This window comes from Podarcis bocagei (assembly GCF_964188305.1).
Source record: "Podarcis bocagei genome assembly, chromosome: 1".
In the NCBI taxonomy this organism is placed as follows: Eukaryota; Metazoa; Chordata; class Lepidosauria; order Squamata; family Lacertidae; genus Podarcis; species Podarcis bocagei.
This window is the reverse complement of record NC_138125.1, coordinates 121,071,234-121,087,466: the sequence shown is the minus strand read 5'-3', so window position 1 is coordinate 121,087,466 and position 16,233 is coordinate 121,071,234. Positions and strand designations below refer to the sequence as shown.

Genomic DNA, 16,233 nt, shown 5'->3' with positions numbered 1-16,233 from the left:
CATTGTTAATATCTGGGAGCACCCACTTTTTGTCCTCCGTCTTTCACCACATTTTCCAATAGCTGTTTTTTGCAGACCCTCCAAGTGTCCCTATTTTCCAAATTTACAGACGCCGTCTCAGTTTCTGATTTGATCCTGGAATGTCCCACTTTTCCTTAGGATGTCCCAATTTTCATCGGAGTAATGTTGGAGAGTATGGAATAGGACGTCTCTATTTTCATCGGAGAGATGTTGGAGGGTATGTTGTTGCTGCCTCTTGCCTTTTTATCGTGACCATTATTGTTCCTGCTGTGTATCAAAATATAAACACTGTGCTATCACAACTTCCTTTCACCAGAGCAGCGAGCGTGAAGAAAGGCTGGCTGCAATATGGTTTCAGGAGGCGGAAAACCATGAAGACAAGCCTTTCGTTCACCTGTTCACAGGCTCACGGCTGTGGATTTGTCAGAAGTAGAAAGCAAATCAAATAGTGAGGGAATGGGTCTCACAAAAACACCCAAAGAATTTTGTTTCAGCGTTCCACCCCCCCAACCAGGGAAACCAAATAAAGGTTTCCAATCATTTTATAAAATGGTTGGGCAGATGACAAAATGACGTTACATGCAGGAAACAACTGCTTCCCTTCTCTCCTTTTTGGGCATTTATATAAACAGCAGTGTGACTGTTACATAAAGCCAAGGGCTCTCTCCCCTTTATAGCATTTTTCAGTGTTTATCTTATGCCAGCCACAATAAATACCACCGCCACTTCCCTTCCATTTATTTTCAAAGAGTTTATCTACTAGCAGCAGCGTAAATAGGGAAGATAATAATTTATAAACTCTGTGAGACATGTATGTTAAAAAAGTTCTCAAGAACAATCAAAGTGACAGTTAGCATAGGATGTTTACAAGAGCAACTTGTTCCCTGGTTTACAGCGAAGACGTTTTCAGGTGTGGTGGCTTATTAACCATTATAGTTCTTGTTCATTTCTCCAGAATCCCGAAATGACCTCTTCCTTGCCTTCAGAACCTGTCGTCCAGACAGCTTATTATGATCTCATCATGGACACCAAGTGAATGGGGTGAACATACCCTCCAACATTTCTCTGATGAAAACAAGGACACACTATTGCAACAAGCTATCCTGGGACACGGGTGGCGCTGTGGGTTAAACCACAGAGCCTAGGACTTGCCAATCAGAAGGTTGGAGGTTCGAATCCCCGTGACGGGGTGAGCTCCCGTTGCTCAGTCCCTGCTCCTGCCAACATAGCAGTTCGAAAGCACATCAAAGTGCAAGTAGATAAATAGGTACTGCTCTGGTTCATCAGAAGCGGTTTAGTCATGCTGGCCACACGACCCGGAAGCTGTACACCGGCTCCCTCGGCCAATAAAGCGAGATGAGCACTGCAACCCCAGAGTCAGTCACGACTGGACCCAATGGTCAGGGGTCCCTTTACCTTTATCCTTGTTGCCGGCCCAGATCTCTCATGCATGCAACTGCATTTCCTGGAACCAAGCACTTTGTTTCAGTGCCTTGTAATTTCAAACATTTTCCAATAAAAATATTAAGCTAATTAGAAAGTAAAGTAGTTGCATATCGGCTCATGTGATCATCAGTTGTGGTTGCACAATCCTTAAATGAGCAGTGTAGTGAAAACATGTTAGTTACTGCGGCAATTACCTTGAGCTGTTCAGTATTTATCTAGGCATATGTTCTAGTCAGCCAGTGGAAAAAACCTCTTTTGACTCGTGCAGTAATCTAGTCAGTCAGGGGAATAACTGCAGGTTGGTTGCTTCCAGTTCAGGTTTGCTGTTGTTTTGTTAGCAATTTAAGAAATCAGACCACACTCAGACTTGATACAACCATGATGAAGCTGTCAACAAAGTGTTGTCAAAAATAGATTTCTGCTTTATTAGGGCTAGAAGAACAGACAGGAAGTAACTTTAAATCCAAATGGGACACCGTTTCCAGTACTGTGCTTACTCAGGAAGTTTGGGAATCAGATCTTTATAAATGGCCCAGAAACTCCTTCCTTTTTGAAGTTAGGCTGAGCAAAATATGTTTTTTAAACAAGATAATGCTGGCAATGTGGTAACTCAGTAGCTGATTTTTCTTCTCTTCCTATATTATATTTCCACTCATTAGTCGTCACACTGAGGACTGAGTGTGGATGCATCCACAGCCCAGGAGGCCTTCCAATTCTTTCTTTGCTGTCACTGCCACCATTGGGGGTGTGTGAAGGGAATAAAGGGGAGAAGCTCTTTCTTGTCTTTGTCCATGCCTCCTCCCTGCCTCTGGTCCTGATGCAGGTGGCGCTATGGTCTAAACAGTAATAGGAATAATAATTTATTATTTGTACCCTGCCCATCTGGCTGGGTTTCCCCAGCCACTCCGGGCAGCTTCCAACAAAGATTAAAAATACATTAAATGTCACACATTAAAAACCTGCCTTCAGTGTCTTCTAAATGTCAGGTAGTTGTTTATCGCTTTGACATCTGGTGGGAGGGCGTTCCACAGGGCGGGTACCACTACTAAGAAGGCCCTCTGCCTGGTTCCCTGTAGCTTAGCTTCTCACAGTGAGGGAACTGCCAGAAGGCCCTCGGCGCTGGACCTCGGTGTCCAGGCAGAATGATGGGGTGGAGACGCGCCTTCAGGTATATTGGGCCGAGGCTGTTTAGGGCTTCTAAAGTTAACCACTGAGCCTCTTGGGCTTATCGATCAGAAGATCGATGGTTCAAATCCCTGGATGGGGTGAGCTCCTGTTGCTCTGTCCTAGCTCCTGCCAACTTAGTGGTTCAAAAGCATGCCAGTGCAAGTAGATAAATAGGTACCACTATGGCAGGAAGGTAAATGGCATTTCCGTGCACTCTGGTTTCCCTCACAGTGTTGCGTTGTGCCAGAAGCGGTTTCGTCATGCTGGCCACATGACCCAGAAAGCTGACTGTGGAGAAACGCCGATTCTCTCGGTCTGAAAATGAGATGAGCGCCACAACCCCATAGTCACCTTTGACTGGACTTAACTGTCCAGGGGTCTTTTACCTTGAGGACAACAAGAGAAGGAAGCCTGTATTTCGAAACCCTCACCAATACATTTAAAGCACATCAAACACATTTAAAGGACACAACTTCTCCCAAAGAATCCTGGGAACTGTAAAGCTTGCTTTTATTTTATTTCATAAAATTTATATACTGCTCAATTGTTGTTGTTTTTAAAAACAACCTCTTAAGGGTGCTGGAAACTGTAGCTCTGTGAGGAGAAAACTATAGTTCCTAAGAATTCTTTGGGGAAAGTCATGTTCTTTCAATGCATGCCAAAGGAGTTTTAAGTGTATGGTGTGGATCTGCCCATAATTATGTGGCTATTATGTGATAAATACTTTTGTGACTGTGAACCAGGTCATACGCCCTGTCTGCTAAGTTGTTGTTTCCTGCTCTGTACTCTGTGCCTCTTTCTACATGTCAAAGTATTTTGCAGTTGCAAAAGTGGGTTGCATATTTTGCCAGAACTTCCATAATGTTTTTGGGAGTCTAGATCTGTTACTCAATGAGAGTGAAATGCATTGCTTGATGTCTATAATGTTCTCAGCTCCGAGGGCCTTCTGGCAGTTAGATAGATAGATAGATAGATAGATAGATAGATAGATAGATAGATAGATAGATAGATTCTTTATTGTCATTACACTAGTGCAACATTGCACAAGTGCAACGAAATTGGATGCCATCCCTTAAAAACAGTAAAAGCAAAACAACAACAACAACCAAACAAACCACCTTCCAACCACACCCACCCCCACCCCCAAAAACTCCCAGATCTCACTATCGAGTTACAGCATTCAAAAAGGCCACAGCTCTTGGATAGAAACTGTTTTTCAGTCTATTTGTCCTTGACTTGCGAGAAGTGAGGTTACAGTGAACCAGGCAGAGGGCCTTCTTGGTAGTGGCGCCTGCCCTGTGGAATGCTCTCCCACCAGATGTCAAGGAAATAAACAACTACAGTGGAACCTCGGTTGTTGAACGTAATCCGTTCCGGAAGACCGTTTGACTCCCGAAATATTCAACCATGGGCGGTCGACAAATCCCACTGAGAAAACTGAGAATCGCACATCGGAAGCCGTTCAACTTCTGAGGCGCGTTTGAAAACGGAAGCAATTACTTCCAGGTTTTCGGCATTCAAAAACCCAAACGTTCAGCTTCCGAGACTCTTGAAAACCAAGGTTTCACTGTATCTGACTTTTAGAAAACATCTGAAGGCAGTCCTGTTTTGGGAAGTTTTAAATGTTTGATGTTTTATCGTGTTCTTAATATTCTGTTGGGAGCTGCCCAGAGTGGCTGGGGAAATGCAGCCAGATGGGCAGGGTATAAGTAAATAATAATAATAATAATAATAATAATAATAATAATAATAATAATAATGGTTCTCCATATTTGTCTGTTAATGCCTACTTTAAGTGCTGCTCTATTGCAATGCCATTCACCATTGAACCAATTGCTTGTCCTATAGTGGTTTATTTGCACATTTTAAATGTATTGAAATCTCTTATTTTCAGGAGGTATTTCATGTGCAACATTACGGTACATTAGACCATTAGGCTATGTAGATAGGCTTCTGAATATTTTATTCTCATTATGAATACCTTACATCAAAGCCTCAGTGACCTGCAATGAAAGTAACTATCAAATGAGTATACAATATATATATATATATACACAACAATCTTGATATATTCCAGTTCATTCAGACTTTCATCATTGGTTAAGTGATCAGCATTATGGTGTGCAAATGTGTTGATTACAACTAATCAAAGCAGAAATGGAGTGCTGTCAGAACTTCTTTATTGTTTCAGAAAATGGTTTGAATTTACCATTCAGATATAAGCCCCCACCTACAAACAGCCAAGGGAAAAATTAAGAAGAAAATGACAGGCTGCTATTGTCTGCTCTCTACAACAGAGTTCCATTGTATGGCTTTTCAGCGCTGATTCTTCCATTAAAAGGGACAGCTTTAAAATCTTTCTTACCTCAGTAGGGGAAATGTTACATGGGTCAATACTGGAAGATTTTAGGTTTATGAAAGAACAAATCTTTCCCATCCATCCCACAACCCCCTCTTCATTGATGAGGTCAAACAATTGAATAAACTTGGGAGACATGCACAGGTTTCTACCGTCTAAGCCCAAAATGTAGAAGTGAAAAGGAGAACGCAGTAGTAGAATGATCATAGTTTAAAATCCGATCTATCAGAGCAGCATTGATGGCAAGCAGAGCTGCTCTCCAGTATGTTGAATGATGTTCAGCGTTAGGCAATTACTGAGTGTGGGACTAACAATGGAATGACGTATTCATATCAATGAGCCAACTCAAATTATCTAAAAGCTTAATCTTTGCTGCGCCTTTAATCCATTCCCGTTAGATATGCAGTTCATAATTGAAAGGATCCTTACAAGAAGTGGGAGACTATCTAGAAACTGCCCCCTGCAAACTTCTCTTCCTAATAACGAACTTTGGACAAGCTCTGCTGAAACTAATGAAGTCTGCAAAGCCACCATAGCGCCTGATGAATTGCTCCCATAAGGTTTCAAGTTACCTGGTTGGATGGCCGCCGAATGCTTGAATTAGCTAAGTGGATTTCCATTTAAGCAGGTGGTCTATGAATTAGTCACTCAGTTTTCAATTGAAATCTATTAGCATAATTATTCGTAACAACAACAACAATATTCCCCCCCCCTTTACTTTTTGGTAAAAGATTTTATACATTTCCTAGAAACTGCAAGAGCAGTACAATAAGAAGGAAAAAATATGCTCAGAAATTCAAGCCAAACCATTGCTTCCTCACTGAAGGACCATTTAGCATGTGCCTACAGACAGCTTCATCTGCAAATCTCCACTTCTTAAGAAGGAAAAGGAGTACTTATTCCAGCTACAGTCTTTTATCAAGAGCAGGGGTCAGCAAGGTTTACCTCGCCTGGGCCGGTTCACCCCAGCGGAGAACCCTCTGTGGGCTGGATCGCGCGCGTGCATAAGCATGTGCGCCCACGGTTTTCTGGCGTCTGCACAGACGCGATTTTCAGCATCTGCACAGATGCAATTTTTGGCGCAGACGTGATTTTCGGCGCCGCAGAAGCGAGTCCCCATGCTGCGCTGCACCAGTTTAGTGCAGTGCGCGGGGACTCGCCGAACGGAGGCTCGGTTTGGGGGTGGCTCGTGGGCCGGTTAAACGACCCCCGTGGGCCGCTTGTGGCCCTTAGGTTGCCGACCCCTGATCAAGTGTATCTCTCCACTGACTGCCAAGGTAACAGGAATGTGGTGACGGAAGCACTTAAGTGGGAGCACTAGCAGCTGGGAGGGAGGGATATTCTATCCCCCACCCTGCACCCATCACTTCTCCCAGAATTTGCTCCCCTCTGGGAGTAGAAGAAACCTAAAGGGGAGTAGTGGCAGCTTACTGGAGCGCTTCTGATGCAACTGGCCTGCCTAGGTTGTTGCTCATGGAAAGAAGGAAGAAAAAGAAACTGTTAAGTTGTGGGTGAACATATCAGACGGCACAGCGATTCTTCAAACAGCTCTTATTTATTCACAGGCCAGAACAGAACTGAACAGAAGGGTTCAGTCAGCCTGCTTATATACAGCTCCAGTACAACGTAACTGTAACAATTTTCTAAAACTATCCAATCACTGAACGCCACTTTCGATCCCTTATTTGCATAACTATCTACAGTATCCCCCTGCTGGCCCAGGGTGAGAACTTCAGTACATAACAGAAACATTCCCCCCTTCCTGTACAGAGGTATCTTCCTGGAACACAACTGGGTTGTGTCCCTATCAATATTTCAATTAAAACGTTCATTTAAGATCAAAGAGAGGTTTCTGTGATATTTACAAGGATTCCACTCCCTCCCACCCACCCACCCACCCACCACTCTCAGTTTCATGGAGACCAGGGTTGGGAAGACAGTCAAATAAATGGTGATGCAGCACGGCAGGTAATGAAGAATTCGGGAGGGTTAGATTGTCAGCAACCGCATCTCCTCCAAGTCAGGGTGTGGGCCAACAATTTGGCTGAAGGTCTTCTGCACAAGTTAGAGGAACACAGCGACTGTAAAGCAGGAAAAGCATGCCTTGTCAGGGCATTAAGTGACGCAGATTCTGGAGTGATCATTAAAGCATTTGAAAACGAATGTGTGATTTTGGCCTTAACCTGTATTAGCCCAAATGTGCTGACTCTGTGTGGTTTGCAGATCTGGCTGGCTGTGACTCAGTGAAAGTTAATCTGTTTGATATTAAAAGACTGCTGGTTCATGACACTATTTGATTCATTAGAGACATTATTGCTTAACTCCTGTGATGTTATCTTCCACCCACTACAGGACTGGATAATAGACACCCAGGAGCAGCAGTGTAAATACCTCACATAAAAGCCACCTGAGGGTATGAATCTTCTCCATCTCTGGCGTGTGGAGACAGAGCACATCAAAATATTTAGGTGTTGGCTCGCTGCAGTCATGATGAAGAAATGTCTTCCAGCAGGAAGGAAACCTCCAGCAGACATTTCACCAAAATTCACTGACTGAATAAATCGTGAAAGCAACCAACTTGTGTTTGTTTCTATACTTATCTGAAAGTGAGCATGACATCGATTTGTGCAAAGTGCTTTTTCAAGAGTTCTGCATTACACCTATTGAACGGAGAAATGAACCAACAGGACTTACCCTTATTTCCTAATCCAGATACTTGGATGTAAACACTGAGGACATACCGTATTTTTGGCTCCATAATACGCACTTTTTTCTTCCTAAAAAGTAAGGGGAAATGTCTGTGCATCTTATGGAGCGAATGTGTGGTCCCTGGAGCCGAATTGCCCAGGAGCAAACAGCAGATTGTGCTTTTTTTTTTGAAAGAGGGAAGTGAGTGTTGAAACAAAGCTGCTGATCAGCAAGCGATTGGGAAGGAGATAAGGGACGCTAGAGATAAAGGAGGCTGCCTGGGAGGGGGGAGGTAAAAGCCTATGGATCCTCAGGATTTTTGCACTGGATCACCCCAAACCCACTGTCAAATCACATGTCTGTGGCCACAGCATGAACCATAAAAATCATACACCCACTGTTTCATTCAGAATATTTTTTTTCTTGTTTTCCTCCTCTAAAAACTAGGTGTGTCTTATGGTCAGGTGCGTCTTATGGAGCGAAAAATACGGTACATTTAAAGCACACGACTTCCCCGCAAAGAATCCTGGAAACTGTAGTTTGTTAAGGGAACTGTAGCTCTCTGAGGGGTAAACTAAAGTTCCCAGGATTCTGGGAGGAAATGTGCTTTAAACACATGGTATGTTATGTAGCCTGGGACAATTTGGGAGTGGTTTCCATTGTGTTCATTTTACCCTGGGACTTCCCAGGGTTCTCCAACTGCCATCAACCTTGGCTAGCATCACCAATGGTCAGGGATGATGAGATCCACCATCGAATAGCATCTAGAGGTTCACAGGTCACCCATGCCGTTAAATAATCAAGGTGCATTGTATATCAACGATGGACTGTTGGACTATTTATGGGGAAAACTCTATGATGTGCCCAAGATCCTGAGAAGACTAAAAAGAAGACTAAGAGAGTCTGTTCAAACCAGTAATTACTTGTAACAAAAATATTATTTTTAACACTCAGATTTTGAGTGCTAGGACTTACAGGGGGAGCGTGGAGTTCCTCTGGGAATTATTAACATAAGAACTGAAGATAACTTAGAATTTGCTTTCTGTTAAGGTTTGTTCCAAAACTATGAGGATTAGTTCTATATTCCAGTAACAGTTTTCTAGGTTTTGTCAAAAAGGCCATTAGAGTAAAAGCTTAGGGAAGAGAACCGCTACAAACCATCGTGTATTAATTGCTTCTCTTAAGACAATGGCTTTCCCGAATTGTCGTGAATGGGTCACCCAACCCCCGCCCATCGTTGGTGAGTCCTGCACATCAGTAATTAATGGTTGCTTTGTTACGACTTTGGCCCTAATGGATAAACTAGTGAATCACTTGAAGTCAGCGAAGCTCGCACAACTATTCCTATTGTCTGCCCTGATCCCATGAAACCCCTTATGCCAAACTGATTAGATTTACTGTTCACTTGCTAAGCTTGTCTGTTCACAACAGCATAATGCAATCAAGCATTTTGAAGAGCGAAACTGGAGCTCCGCAGAGGAATGGGATGGCGGGGGCTTCCTTACAAAGTGTGTGAGAGTGTGTGTGTGTGTGTGTGTACGTTTATTCCTTTAGCCCTTTCCTCCTTTCATTCAGGACTGGCTGGAGGCTAATTTTAAACCCCCCCCCAAAAAAAAACCACCCCACGTCCATCCACTTCCCGTCTGGCATGTCTCTTTATTTGGCAAAGTTTTATTCCTTTAAAAAAGGTTCCTGGCATGAAATAGTGAATGGACTTTGCTTGGCAGGGGGTGAGAGTGGAAATAAGCACATTATAAAGGAGGAGAGAAATAAGAAAAATGCCAGCATTTCGATACAATGGCTGTTTAAAAACGCTCTGTAACTAGGCCCCAACTCTGCAAAGATGTAGGTAAGCAAAACCTTTTAAGTACTGTAGATCCATTGGCTGGAGTAAAACTGCTTTTAGTGAAGAAATGTTAAGCATAAATGGAAAACCCCTTTGGCCTTAAAAGTTATAGTTAGAAATAACTGGGTAGATAATAGCCAAAACAAAGGTTAAGGTGGAAAACATAAACCAATAGAAAGCATTGAAAGCAAATGTACTTACAGAGGCCCTGATTCTTTGTTTGCGTGTTTCACCAAAACAAGCAATGTTTGTGGTAAGGTATAAGTGAATGGGTGAACATCAAACAGTACTTTTTCTGTTTTCACTCAACAGCCACTTCTCACTTTAGATTATTTTAAGTATACACCTGAAAATGTAAATAACACAAATAAATAAATACTAGGCAAGCACCCCCATTGTACTGTTTTCGATGCCAGCCTTAAAAAAGAAAAAAATGTATGGACAGGCAAACAGATAATTTTATTATATCTATTTGTTTTTAAAACTTGATTTTATGTGTATTTGATCATTTTATTATGCCTACTTGTTTTCAACATCCGTTGATTTCTATCTGCATATCCTTAAGGTTTTATATTTATTTTGTATGTACTGTAAACTGCTTACAGGTTGGTGTTTTTAAATTAACTGTATAAATATATGTGTTTGGACACATGTCTATCATGCAGGTACACTCATCAAGATGTGAGAATGGTTGCAGCAGCTCCTAATTAAACACACACACACACAAAAGTGGCAAAATCTAATTGTCCGACATGTAATGTGTGGGAGCAATCAGAGCTACTTTTGTCAATGTTGAAATGGTGCTGATGTACTCATTGTGGCTGAATGTTATCAGATCCCTTCACAGGCTTCCTGTCTCCAGCCCAAACTCCTTGCCCTCACTTTAACATGACCTTGCCTCGTCTTCTGACCCTTGTTTCTCTTCAGATCCCTGCTTGCGACGTGTGCTCTTCCAGATCTACTACCTTCAGTGAACAAAAGGACTTCTGCTCCCTTAAACTGCCCCACCCACTCTCCCTCACTACCCCCTATATGCATGCAGTGCCACACTGTCTCTCTCACTTCCTTTCAATTTGTCATGAGTTTAGACAGTCTTGATTTACTCTGAATTGATATATGCTACGGTTTTGCCTAAAGTGTCGTGGCTGTGGGTGAGAATTGGTGTTTTGACTGAAGAGCCTTCATGTTTCTTAAAGGCGGGTTCTTCAAAGTTGACTTTGGGGGACAAGATGACTTTCCCAGTCCAATCCCCAGTTGGGGGGTGAACCTGCTACCATCTGAATGAAAACCAAGTGCTTTCCTAGCGAGCTACAGCCCCCACCCCAAGCCACATAGTCGACATGCATTTCTGTAACTCTAACCCCACATCCTAGATGTTACTCCATCAAGATAACTAAAAGTATCTATAGCACCAAGAAATTCTCCTAAGCTTGAACAAGCATAGAAACGACCTAGAGCAGTGTTTTCCAACCTTGGGTCTCCAGCTGGTTTTGGACTACAACTCCCATCATCCCTGACCACTGGTCCTGCTAGCTAGGAATGATGGGAGTTGTAGTCCAAAAACAGCTGGAGACTCAAAGTTGGGAAACACTGACCTAGAGATTTTCAGCTTGCACTTACTGTGCTGTCTAATACCTCAGTATTTTCTACCGAGGCTCTCAAAGGGACCCCCAAAACGAAACCCACTTCCACAAAATTATCTACGTACTGTAAACACAGAAGTGCTGAGAGGTTCACATAGGAGGTATCGGAGTACAGTGGTACCTTGGGTTAAGTACTTAATTCGTTCCGGATGTCCGTTCTTAACCTGAAACTGTTCTTAACCTGAAGCACCACTTTAGCTAATGGGGCCTCCTGCTGCCGCTGTGCTGCCAGAGCCCGATTTCTGTTCTTATGCTGAAGCAAAGTTCTTAACCTGAAGCACTATTTCTGGGTTAACGGAGTCTGTAACCTGAAGCGTATGTAACCCGAGGTACCACTGTACTTAAATCCAAATATGTATTGGTATTGTCAGTGGTTTCTGACAGTCCTGTGCTGAAATGTAGACCCTGAGCGATGCTTAACAGTGGCGATTTATTATCTCCCAGACTCTTGTCTCGTGTAACACAACTGCCCCAGCTAACAGACCTCTTTGCATTCTGGTAACTAACGGCAACTATGCAGAGGTTTTGCTTACATGGGGAAATGAAGCCATTGTCTGGGGCAAATAGCTCAGGCCTTCGTTTACCAAAAAAAACACTCTCTGTGCTGCTGACTCAGTCCTTTGGCGGTTCTACGTTGGAAGGAGACGAGTCCAGTTGTCAGTGCGCTGTTCCTTTTGCAGCTTGCGTGCAAGGAAGAGAAAGAAATGAACGGAGCTTAGCACACTTTAAAAACAAACATTTTGACTGCGGCTTGACATGGTCCGCTTTAAGCTAGCATGAAGCAAGCACCGACATGCAGTGCAGAATGAATACCTAAGACGCACACTTCGTTTCAGTGATCTTCTATTATGTGCTACCAAGATGCTCAACGTTATGGAGGGAGGAGCTGCAGGATCAGGCCAGTGGTCCATTGAGTCCAGTATCCTATTCTCAGAGTAACCAACCAGATGCCTATGAGAAGTCCAAAAACAGGACCAGGCACAGGAATACTCTCTCCTCCTATGATTTCTAGCACCTGGTGTTCAGAATGTCCCTGTTTTCATCAGAGAAATGTTGGAGGGTATGGAAACATACAGCCTCCAACCATTAAGGCAGAGCATAGCCATTGTGACTAATAGCCACTGATAGCCTTTACCTCCGCGAATCTGTCTAATCCAAGATGGCGGTCGCCACTGCTGCCTTATGTGGGAGCCAAACATCCCACAGCGCTAAGATGGCTACAGGACTCCTACCCACAATTTGAATGGTACTTAAAACCCTGGACTGCCAGATTGCAATTACTGACATTCAGAACAAACCTATTCGGGGTTTTTTTACAGAGTTTTATTCTAAAATGCATTGATTGTAATCTAGGTTGGGGTGGGGAATCGTATATTTGGTTTACGAACTCGTTTCACCTGCTGCCTGAAAGATACACAGCTGTGTGTTCAACATACACCAACAAAATTATACACTTTAGGCCAAATACATGTGCAAATGTGCTTTTTTTGTGTCCCTCTGACAGATGAAGACTTTAGCGATGAAAGAGACCATTCTTAAAGTGTATCCAGAAGGCAGATTGGAGTGCCTCATTTGGCTCCAGCTCCCTACGCACCTTTCCCCCCTCTTTAAAAATGAACATTTCAGCTTCAACCCTATCATTAGGCAAAGAATCGTTACATTGATGAGGAGAGCATTGCTGGCACGGCTACAGCTCAATATGGAAACCTAGCAGGCCCACATCTTGCAGTACGCTTGGCAGAGTCCCAGCATGCCATTAATAAACAGGCAGCTGAAAATCCAGCGATGGCAGGACACGTGTGAGCTGAAGAGACTCACAGCTTACATCTTGTCGAGAGACCATCCTTGGCAACAATGACTTCCACAGAAACGTATTTATTACTTTAAAAAAAAACCAACCCCTGCATCCTGCCATTTCTTCCCCAAAGCAGCTCACAATAAAAACAAATAAATTATTATTATTATTATTATTATTATTATTATTATTATTATTTAGTCACTTTCCACCCAAAGGGTTTTCTAGCAACTCAGATTGAAAAACATATACAGAAATAAATTACAGTGGCACCTCGGAAGTCGAACAGAAACTGTTCCAAAAGTCTGATCGACTTCTAAAACATTCGGAAACCAAAGTGCGGCTTCCGATTGGCTGCAGGAAGCTGCTTCAGCCAATCGGAAGCAGCGGAAGCCCCATCGGACATTCGGGTTCCAAAGAACATTTGCAAACTGGAACAGTCACTTCCAGGTTTAATGTGTTCGGGAACCAAAACGTTCAACAACTCACAAGGCGTTCAGGATCGGGATCCAAGGTACAACTGTATGCCCTGGGAAGAAAGGGGGAATCATATAACACATTAATATTCCATACAACATATTGTACTGGAAAAACCAACCACATTACAACCAGGTAACCACAACTTTCCAGCCTTAGCTCTAATCAATCTGTAAGTCTTTATTTTCTATTGATAATTAGGAACATAGGAAACTGAGTGAACTCTAGCTGGCTTCCCCTGAGCAGCTGATACGTTACAATTTTTTTTGCTGATACCAGGAAAGCTTTCTTTGTGGTGAAAGCAAGCAAGAGCAAAGAAGCCGAGAGATACCTAGAAAGTTGAGGAGCAGCTCCACATTGGACGTGGCAAAGGTATTTGCTGTGGGTAGAACACATCAACCTGTCCTCCGGCAAATATACCAATTGCAACGGAGTCGGCCTTAAGTGCACATATAACCAGAGAGCTGTGGAGAGGATGTGTCTTGTCATTCATACTTTAGGTGGTTGTTTACGGAGGCACCAGGGCAACACCTGAAGCAAACACAATTGCAGGGTCAGGTGGTCCTAGGTTGCTAGATAGTGAGCTTGTCCGTCCGACACATGAACCACAGGACCTTGAAACATTCATGCACTCATGTCACGCAGGCGCTGCCCGGTTAAGGCTCCCAGGTGCGTGTGCACATAGGTGTGTAAGGGCATGTGCCTGTCATTCACACACCTCAGTTGTTTGCTGCAGGAAATGACAGCAGAACACTGTCTGCAGCGAGGAAGAATGGAGCCACTCAGTTTCCTATTGGTTTAGAATTTTTGGCTTGGCACAGGAGCATGGAATGTGTGCAAGGCCTTCAAGAGGACATATTATTATGGCTTAGCTTTCGCGGACAGCCAGTGTGTTGTGGGCACTGGAATCTTGGTCTAGGTGTGCTGAAAACCATGTTCAAATACCAACCATGAAGTTCACTGAGAGGTTTTGGGCTATATGCTATGCTTTCTCTCTACTGAGCTGACAGGGTCCTTATGAGAATAAAATGTCTGTGGGCGAGGGGGAAGATTCATTGCCTACAAGGAGTGGGATATACAGTGGTGCCTCGCAAGACGAAAAGAATCCGTTCTGTGATTCTCTTCGTCTAGCGGTTTTTTCGTCTTGCGAAGCAAGCCCATTGAAGGATTAGCGGATTAGCGGCTTATCTGCTGATCGGATCAGCTGATAAGCGGCTTAGCGGCTTAGAAAAAGGGGGGGAGGGGGGAAAAACAGCAGGAACTCGCAAGACATTGTCGTCTTGTGAAGCAAGCCCATAGGAAATTCGTTTTGCGAAGCACCTCCAAAACGGAAAACTCTTTCGTCTAGCAAGTTTTCCGTCTTGCGAGGCATTCGTCTTGCGGGGCACCACTGTAAATAGATAAATAGCCACTACAAGTTGGGGCTCGCAGGGCTAACTGCATCTCCCTAGACCACTCTAATATTCCTTGGTCAGACCACACCTGGAATACTGTGTCCAATTCTGGGCACCCCAATTTAGGAAGGATGTTGACAAGCTGGAATTTGTGCAGAGGAGGGCAACCAAGATGATCAAAGGTCTGGAAACCAAGCCTTATGAGGAACGGTTGAAGGAGCTGGGTATGTTTAGCATGGAAAAGATTTTGGCAGAAAGCCAACCCGGGTTCCACCATCTGTTCCAGAAAGTTGTCATCTCTGGTTTGGGGGGGCGGGGGCGGGATCTCACATAAGGAAGAATGGTGGTATATATAAATTTAATAAATAATAACAATAAGAATAGCAACAACACACTAACAACAGTGAAGCTGGACCGCATCCTAGCATTGGAGAACAGTGAGTCTCTGGCTGTTAACCAGAAAGTTGGCGGTTCGAGTCCTGTGGGCAGAATTCCTGCATTGCAGCAAGGGGTTTGGACTACATGGCCCTCGAGATCCGTGCCAACTCTGCGATTCTTACGAACACGCCCCAATCTGTTCCTGGAGAGCGGTCAGCCCGAGCGATTCCAGCCGCCTTGACTCAGATTTTCTGGGCAACAGGCAAAGCGGAGTTCCGGCAGGCCGGGCTGGGCTGGGCAGGGCAGGGCAGGGCAAGAGCGCGGCAAGGCAGCCGTGCGCGCTCGGGGAGAGACGGGGCGGGGCTCCGCGCTTGTTGTTCGTCACTTGGTGCAAAGCCCGAGCGAGTCTCCGGAGAGAACAACGAGCTCATTCACGGAGTGGCAGCGAGGCGGGCAGCCAAGCCGGGCGAGGAGCGCGCCCCGCCAAGCCTGGATTTTCCTACTCGCCCTCCATCCAGCGACAAGCCCTTCCCTGGGATTTGCAGCCGCGCGTGGCGCACCCTCCCGGCCCCATGCCGCCGCTTCTCTACCTGTCCCTCCTGCCGGGGCTCGTCCTCGCCTTCAACCTGGACACGGGCAACGTGGTCATGTGGAGCGGGGACTCCGGAAGCCTCTTCGGCTTCTCCTTGGCGATGCACCGGCAGCTGCAGCCCGAGGACAAGAGGCTGTAAGTGGGTCCGTGGTGGGGGAAGAAGTTGCCTGCATCTTGATCCCGGCTGGGTTTTTTGGAAGGGGGGCGAGTAAATTGTGGGGGGAGGGGAGATCCCCATAGGGTACCTCGGCTTGCCTAGCCCTAGATGCGCCGCGTACTGGACTAGAACAGTTTCTGGCTCCCGAGAAGCCTTAATGCGGATCCTCTGTCTTGGGCAGAGCTCTTGGCTGGGCTGAAGCGCTGATCGCCAGATTCCGAAGTCGATTTAAGTTGTTTGCTTGCTTCTTTTGGGGGGGGGGAGGATGCA

At 44.6% G+C, this 16,233-nt stretch overlaps 1 protein-coding gene and 2 long non-coding RNA genes across 8 annotated transcripts in view; 2 read left to right on the top strand and 1 right to left on the bottom strand.

Annotated features, from left to right (window-relative positions):
- LOC308582190 overlaps window positions 1-7,675 on the top strand; it is a 31,338-nt gene extending 23,663 nt beyond the window's left edge. The window contains exons 2-3 of the long non-coding RNA XR_014005543.1: window positions 110-238; window positions 7,346-7,675. This is a non-coding gene — a long non-coding RNA (uncharacterized lncRNA). The remainder of the gene's footprint in view (window positions 1-109; window positions 239-7,345) is intronic.
- On the bottom strand, window positions 6,530-15,937 carry LOC308581791. Of its 5 annotated transcripts, XR_014005287.1 has the most exons (6): window positions 15,805-15,907; window positions 13,774-13,973; window positions 13,239-13,494; window positions 11,704-11,850; window positions 9,729-9,873; window positions 6,530-7,074 (listed from the first exon to the last, which is right to left on the bottom strand). It is a non-coding gene; the product is annotated as an uncharacterized lncRNA (long non-coding RNA). The 5 variants fall into 5 exon arrangements; XR_014005285.1 differs by lacking the exon at window positions 13,774-13,973 and having other exon boundaries at window positions 15,805-15,921; XR_014005286.1 differs by lacking the exon at window positions 13,774-13,973 and having other exon boundaries at window positions 13,455-13,494; window positions 15,805-15,921.
- The window catches only part of ITGA6 (integrin subunit alpha 6), a 66,342-nt gene continuing 65,564 nt past the window's right edge, over window positions 15,456-16,233 (top strand). Inside the window, exon 1 of one of the 2 annotated variants that reach the window (XM_081204899.1) lies at window positions 15,456-15,941. In XM_081204899.1, the coding sequence (XP_081061025.1) occupies window positions 15,787-15,941 (155 nt within the window). In that variant the 5' untranslated portion in view covers window positions 15,456-15,786. The remainder of the gene's footprint in view (window positions 15,942-16,233) is intronic. The other variant, XM_081204900.1, reaches the window with a different exon arrangement.